Below are 8,209 nucleotides of genomic sequence, written 5' to 3' on the forward strand. Positions count from 1 at the left end.
ACACAACATCCTGAAAGTTGACACTTTCCTATAAACAGGATCCTACAAGCATTACATTTAATTAGCTAAGTACCTGATGTTTACTTAAAACAGAAGAGCTGTAAATTTCAGATGCTAGCTATAGAGCATTTCTAAGCTTACAACATTACTCCAGTAGAAAACAGAAAAATAAAACACACACCTATTTAGACTTTTCTAAAATTAAATGTGCATCTGGCTTTAATAAGGTTGCATGGAGAAGGCATGAGGCAATGCTGAGAAGGACTGATTGGTTCTCAGTATTTGTGCCTTTTCCCCCCTCATTTCACTTTTGTAAAACTCAGTTTCTTCCTAGACAGAAATTACATATGTTATGGCTTGCCAGCTGAGGAACGCTTAGGTCCAAGATTCCCAGTGCATTGTCTTCCTAAAACCCACCAAGCACTTCAGGCTATGGCTGTGGCTGCGTCTATCCTGCTTTTAGGGTTGTGATCCTAAAAAAGTTCAAGACTCCATTCGTTGAAGGAAGAGGGACCCCTTCCAGGGCCCAAGAGTGAGCACTTGTCTAACACTCGAAAATGAATTGTCCCAGGAGACACACATGCTGACGAGCAAGAGACTTTACTGGGAAGGGGCACCCAGGCAGAGAGCAGCAGGGTAAGGGAACCCAGGAGAACTGCTTTGCCATGTGGCTCACAGACTCAGGTTTTATGGTAATGGGGTTAGTTCCAGGTTGTCTCTGGCCAATCACTCTGACTCAAGGTCCTTCCTGATGGCACACGCATGGCTCAAGACGGATTTCAGCAAGAAGGATTCTAGGAGGTTGGTAGGACAATGGACTGGCGTCTCCTCTCTCCTTTTGACCTTTTGTAACGGAGAAGAACAAAATCTGACCCCATGTTGGATCTGTTTCTTTTACTTTAACCTTTGTTTTTCATTGCTTTTGTTACTATAATCACCAAAAGGATGCTGTCTATAGCTATAAGCATACATAATGGCCTGCCTTGGGGAACCCTGCCCTTCTGCCTGAATGTTAAACTAAAGTGCCTTTGTTCAGCTCACAGGGAAACATCCTGACCCTGCCCACCTGAGATCACACAACGGCTTAGGCCAAAATGGCTTCTCTTATGTCAAGAAAGCCATTCCTGGTTCTCTTTCTCTGGGGACTCCATAACTTATCTGCTTACACGATTGAAACAGGAGGGAAGGGGTCAGGGCACCACCTTTAAAAGAATGTCCTAGTTTGAGGACACAACATAAACTGATTAGAACCAAGTAGGTGCAAGATGGCAGACGGATGAGTCGACTTCCACTAGGCCCTGAGCCTCAGTATATGTTCATTGAAACACATTAGCAAGCTAAATGATACATCCACAGGAGCCATGACAGTTCCAAGTCTGACCATAACGGTCAAAGAGTGGGCGGTGGCCCGCTTCCTGGAAATCCCCACCCCTTCCCCAAAACAGCTGGAATACTCCTCCCACTTAGAAGCCTGTGAAATTACCCACCCCTATAAAAACTGACAACCCCATACCCTGGGGCTGCTCTTGCCTTCTGAGATGGCCCACTCTCTGTCTGTGGAGTGTGTTTCTCTCTAAATAAATTGACTTCTTACCTATCACTTTGTCTCTCACTGAATTCTTTCTGCGATGAGGCATCAAGAACCTGAACTTCATTAAGTCCTGAGACGAGGTGTGTGATCTCAGTTAAAAGAACATGGGTTCAAGTCCCAGTGTGGGTTTTGGCTGGATTCAAGTCCCAGTGTGTGGGTTCAAGTCCCAATCAGAGTTACACGGTTTCAGGATGACAAGGCAAATAGCCACCTTTACTAGGCAAAGTCCTGAAAGCATGTCATGGTACAGAGGAGGTGTCAGGAACATCTTTGCATAGCGGTATGACACAGTGAAGTACATACCAGCTACGCTAAATGCATGGATTTTTCCTAATGACGTTTTGTCATTTACACACTGAATTATTTTTCAAAATAACCACCTTTGTAAATGTTTCATATGATTAGTTAATTTGTTTTATAAAACATAATTTGATCTTTCTGATAGCAAAGTATGATTATCACAAACATTATGCTGTAATCAGAAGAACAGCTGAGGTATGTAAAATGCTTGCTTTTTCAAGTAGCTTTTGCTTCAGTAATTCCAAAGATATATTACGTGATTTTAAATTTTGAAGCAATACAAGAGTATTTCCAGTGAAAAGTAAGTCTTCCTCCTACCCCAAAATCCTCACTCCCATTCCCAAAGGTATCCATTTTTAACAATATCTTAATGTTTCCAGAAATCATCTGTGTATATAAACACATTTTCTGGGGTTTTGCTATATACAAACAGAAACATAATATACACACTGTTTAGTGTCCTACCTTCCTTTTTCTTTTTAAATCTAACAGTGTATCTTGGTGGTTTTTTCCATATACATATATTATGCAGATCTAACCATACTTTTAAAATAGTACAGTAGCAGGAGTAGCCACACTAAAGCGGATGACGGGAGCCATAAGAATCTGTAGCCGGTCACAATGGGAAGCAAAGGAGGGTTCGTCCTGCTCGGGCCCCTGTTCATCCTGGCTGTCCTCTGCCATGTAGGTCACAGTCTGGAGAGCTACAGCTGTATTAACCCAGCTAATGGCCACACTACGGTCTTCAGTTATTCACATAATCAAGATACTTGTTTCATCGTTAAAGCCGTGCCACCAAAAACTTACTACCAGTGTTGGATGTTTGACCGCTGCAGTTTCGAAGCCATTGCGAAAGCCTTAGGGGAGAAGGAGCTTCAGTACCGCTGCTGCCAGGAGAACCTGTGTAACAAAAGTGACGGGACGAGTATATCAGGGAAAACAGCTCTGTTGGGCATCCTGCTGCTGCTGGCAGTCTGGCGCTTTTGTCTCTAAATCTACACCAGGAGGGCTTCTCCTAAATCTCCTGTTTCTGTATATGCCTTATTTCCTGCGCGGCTGCATTCCAAAGGCTTTATATTTTCCAACTGGATCCTGTTGGGAAAGACTAAAACTAGCTTGAGCAACTCAGATAAGAGAGAGGAGCTCAGAGAGATGCTGAAGACCAGTCCTGTTAGCAGAGAAGACCTGTGTGAGGGAAAAAGTTTGAGTGAAGCGCATGTGATTTGAGGAAGGTTGCATGCCTCTTACTCTGCTCTTTGCAGTGACAGCTCGAGTAGATTCTCTGCAATCCTCAGTTATTTCCCTCTGGTTCCTTGGATGTAGTTAATGTGATCAGTACTTTTTTGGGAGACTGGGGCAGGGGGCTCCTTTTCAACAGTCTCTCTCACAAGGCATGCTTTTTTCTCACCTTACATGGCCCCTGTATTGCCAGGTAGGCATGATGCATGTTCCAGGTGTGGGCTGTCAGGGACAGAGATTCTTAATGACTGTTGTATTCTCAGCTAGAAGGTGTCTGGCTGGGAAGGAGGCAAGCTTTCTGGATGGCAGGGCGCGGAAGCACAAGGTTTGCCTTTAGAGAGGTACCAGAGGCTGAAACCTGAGTTTTCCTCTGTCCCTAAATTTTGTATTGGCTTTGCTGTCTTTCACTAGAAAAACTCAGTAGCATAAATTAATGGTGTGTTAAACCTGTCCCTTCCACTCCCCGCCTTTTTTATTGGAATGGTAGGCTGCCTTAGCTTTGTCACACACAGTTAAAAACTAAACATTTGAATATTCTATGTTACATGTGGCTTGCAGTTATTAAGTGTGCTTATTTTAAATGCTACTGGTAGGAAAACTCTTCATATGTGTACGTATAATGCATGAATGGAACAGAAGGAGCCTTTGGGGTTGCAATTTGAGATTTCCAAATGTCATCATGAACAGTAACAGGTCTGTAGGGATGTGTTTTACCTGCCGACATCCAGCCTGTTGGCTCCTAGCTGAGTCAGCACAGATAGTGTAAAATACACTTGCAAGGGCTATTAGCATGCTGAGGCTTTCAGAAGCGCTACCAGTTTCCTAAAAAGTGATATACCTTTTCAGGAGGGCAAAGGTTGGCCTTTTTCTTGTGGATACTGGTGAATAATTTAAGATCCAGTAGACTTAATGCCATTTGTATGCTTACAATCTTGGCTGTATTTGACAGCATAGCCCTACTTTTGCTGATGAAAGTGGAATTTCTTGATTAACATTAAAAAAAAAAAACTTGATTATGTGGTCTGTTGGACAAACCAGAATGAATCCTGCCTTTCTGAAAATAAAATCTCATCAAATGCAAAAAAAAAAGAAAAAAAAAGTACAAAGTATTATGAATCATTAATTACTTAACCAGCCCTCTATTAATGACTATTTGGATTATATCCAGGTTTTTCCTACTATTACAAACAGTGCTCTAATTATCATCCTTGTTCTGGTTACATGTACAATTTTACTTCTAGGATACGCTTTTAGAAGTAGCATTGCTGGATCAGATTATGAGTATTTTAAACTTGTATAGAGATTGCTCAAACCCTCTTCTCCACACCCCCAAAGCTGATGTCATGAAATAAGTTAATTTTTGTGAAACAGGTGAAATAGAGTATCTTATTTTCATTTGCATTTATATAATTCTGAGCAAAGTTGAACATCATTTCATAAATTATAGGTCATTTATGGATTATTTTTCCATAACTGCCTATTCAAAAATATTTCTCAAGTTGTTAATTTTATCTTTAATTTTAAGCTTAACTTTTGACTCTTTTATGATATTTTTTACCATACAATAATTCTTAGGTAGTCAAATATGTCTATCTTTAACTTTTTGACTTGTTGGTTTTATGTCATGCCAATGATACTAAAAAGAAGTATTTGTATTTTATTCTAGGGTGTATACAGCTTTATTTATTTTCAATTTAGATCTTTAATTCATCTGTAATTTATCTGGGGTTGATGAGTGAAGTAGAAATCCGGCCTCTTTTTAAATCTAAACGACAAGCCAGTTATAATACCAGGGAGGGACTAATCAATCCTTTTTGTCTCGACTAATCTGAAATGCTACTAAATTCCTAAATATTTTGTGGTCTAGTTTTGGGTTCTCTATTATGATTCATATTAATAAAAAAATGTTCAACAAATGATAATAAATGTTTTAAATTTGTTAAGATCATTAAGTATTAGATTTAATTATTTAGTGTCTATCAAGTGTATCAATCAAAGTGCATCACCAAAGAGAAATTATTGAAGTATAGTTGATTTACAATGTTGTGTTAGTTTCAGGTGTACAGCAAAGTGATTCAGTTTTTTATATATATATATATTCTTTTTCATATTCTTTTTCATTATAGGTTATTACAAGATATTGAATATAGTTTCCTGTGTTATACAGTACATCCTTGTGGTTTATCTATTTTTTATATGGTAGTTTGTATCTGTTAATCCTAAACTCCAAATTTTTCCCTCACCCTGCCGCTTTCCCCTGTGGGAACCATAGGTTTGTTTTCTATGTCTCTGAGTCTGTTTCTGCACAATACTGTAAATCAACCATACTTCAATTTTTAAAAAATGATTACCACTGTGAATTTAGTTAACATCAAAAAGAGAGAGAGAAATTAGACATAAATTATATCCTTAAATTGCTAACACTCTAGTCACTATAAATAGAAGTATTGGTATTTTCCCTCAACATTCTTTTTGACTCGTCATGAGATTACTAAAACAGAACTCGGATCTCCTAACCTCCACTCGACTCTCTAATGTTGTGTAGCTCTGTTTCTTGTAGTCTGTCCCGTGTTCCATCTAAATCAGATTTATCAGGCTGTTTGTTTAAAGACAGATTCCCGGGTCCCATCTGGGACCTACTGGATCAAAATCACTGTCAGCTGCGCTGAGAAATTTGCATTTTACATACCAAAGCTTACAAACCATGATTGTGCAGCAATTGTTTAGTAAGCCAGCAGTGTAGTTAAGGAAGCAATACGGTGTGGTGTCATCTTCAGCTGCCCCTGCAGCACAACTAAATTGAAAATGGTAAAGTCATTTGTTCAGCTCTGTGAGCCTCTACTTCCCACAAACAGCTGGAACCCCCAGCACCAGGAATCTGAGATAAAGATAGCCCAAAGCACCAAACAACTATCCCGTGGTCACAGACACAAATGCAGGCAGCAGACAGTTTCTCGGTTGAGATAAGGTTTTTAATCATCAGCAGCAGGTAAGATGACTGACAGCCTGAAAGAACAACCTGAGACGTGATGTCTAACACACGTGGCGGCAGCTAACTCACCCCAGAAGTGATGGACAAGAAGCAGGCCGACCTGACACAGGCAAATCCACCAAGAATATCCTCTACTATTTCGGTCAAAGCAGCGTGGCCTAATCAGTCATGCAAACATCCTGTTTCCCAGGCTAACAACCTCTGTCCCTGGAACCCTCAGAGGGTTAGAGATAAAGAAACTGCTGCTCCAATTATGCATAATCTTCCTCTAGTCTGAAATGTCAACAGAGAAGGCAAATAACGCTGCAGAGAAAAGGAGGAAAATCGCACAGGCGAAAAGTAATTTGTTTAACGTTTTCCCATTTCCTTTTGCTTTGCACATGTCTCCTCCCACATCCATTTCAGAAAGCTTTCGGTTATGGGCTATGAATGAAAGGAGAAATCGGTTTTGTGCAAAAATCAAAAAAGAAGCAATTGTATTGACAGAATGGTTTGGTTAGATGTATAGTGCAGTAGGACAGAGAAAAATGAAGCCCAAACGACTTCCTACCCTAATTTTGCAGAAGTCTTAGGAGACATTAGATGTGATATGGGTTTGCCTAAAGCATCTCTATCCTAAAGGGCTTGGCTATTTTGCTGTGAGAGGTAAGGGTGCTACATTCAGAAAACTGTATTTTCCCTCTGTGTCTGTATAAATGGCCATGTGCAGCTTTAGAGACAGTGAAGAACTTGGTGGGAGGGAATCACAGCCGCTTTTATTAAGGAAGAAGGATTTCCTTTGCACGATGCTTTCAGTGTGGCTCAGAGGAGCCCCAGGAATCCTTCAAGAAGGAGAAGCCAGCAATGCTGGCTGTCCTGGTCTAAAATCTTGGCTGCAGTTCAACGGCAAATATGTTTAAGGGGCACGAGGGAGACCTTGTCACAAACATTATCCTGACACCCGCTCACCACACACCCAGCCATCCCCCACCCCCGAGCTCTAGCTGAACTGGAGGGTGGAAGGCTTCTGTCTCAGCTCAGCGTCTAAATACTGCCTAAGCCTCATCTGGGCGAGTCCCAGTCGCTGTGCAGACAGTGGGAGACTGCCCCTCACCACCGATCCGTAACTCTCCAGCCTGGAGAGGCAACAGGAATCAGCCACTACCCTCCAGCCCTTCCCCACACCCACCTATTTCCCATACTCACACCTCCAGGAAAAATGTACTGTCTGGGATTCGGGGGCCAAATGGGAATAGGGTGTCAGGGTTCCCCCCAGTTCATTTCTCTCTATGCCTGAGCAGATTCCACAGGGAGTTGTTTTAACTTGCATCACTCTGTAAAACATTAAAGCTGGGTTTCAGGGGAAAAAAATAGAAAGAGAAAGAAGAGGAAGAGTGGGATGTAACGAATTTGTATATACCTGAAAATTGCCAGATGAATAGACCACCATAAAATATTGCATGAGGGTAGAGATGGCTGGAAACCAGCATAGAGGGTGATGTCTAAAGTTCAGAGAACTGAGACAACAGAATCGTTATTGAGTATGTGGACCCCTCTCCCTACCCCGCAAATACTGTATTTTTTTTTTTTTTTTTAGTTAATTTTGTCTTGAAAATTATCTGTATCCTTTGAGATAGAGACATTCTGGATGGGGTCCCAGAAATAGGGTTGGAAGCTCTGGTCTCGGCACAAAGCATTCAAAACTCATCCTCTCTCATAGTTTCACTTGAAATCTCTGTTCCAGAACTGACCTCTCCCCTGAGCTTCACGCCAGTGTCTTGGTTCAGTGCACTAATTATCTGTGTAACCAGTTACCCCAAACTTTACAGCTTAAAACAACGAACATTTCTTACCTCACAGAGTTTCTAAGGGTCAGAAACCTGGGAGCATCTTAGTTGGGTGGATCTGAATCGAGATCTCTCCTGAGATTGCAGCCAAGCTCCCAGATGGGCAGCAGTCATCTCAAAGCTCAATTAGGGCAGAGAACCCCTTTCCAAACTCACTCACTTGGTTACTGGCAAGCCTCGGCTCCTCACTACCTTTTGTTCAGACAGGATAGTTATCACACGGGCCTCTCCATAGGGCTGCTAACAGCATAACAACATGAT

General features: G+C 41.3%; 1 protein-coding gene across 1 annotated transcript; it reads left to right on the forward strand.

Annotated features, from left to right (window-relative positions):
* Positions 1-2,487: 2,487 nt before the first annotated feature.
* LOC308626139 (CD59 glycoprotein-like) lies at positions 2,488-3,914 on the forward strand. The gene has a single exon (XM_081250959.1). It carries the CDS (start codon positions 2,513-2,515, stop codon positions 2,882-2,884), a length of 372 nt encoding a protein of 123 aa, XP_081107085.1. The 5' UTR covers positions 2,488-2,512; the 3' UTR covers positions 2,885-3,914.
* Positions 3,915-8,209: the final 4,295 nt, after the last annotated feature.

This window comes from Mesoplodon bidens, assembly GCF_964165515.1.
Source record: "Mesoplodon bidens genome assembly, chromosome: 12".
Lineage (NCBI taxonomy): Eukaryota > Metazoa > Chordata > Mammalia > Artiodactyla > Ziphiidae > Mesoplodon > Mesoplodon bidens.

Coding starts and splice junctions, on each gene's coding strand:
- LOC308626139 (XM_081250959.1), top strand. CDS start 2,513: ATGGGAAGCAAAGGAGGGTTCGTCCTGCTCGGGCCCCTGTTCATCCTG.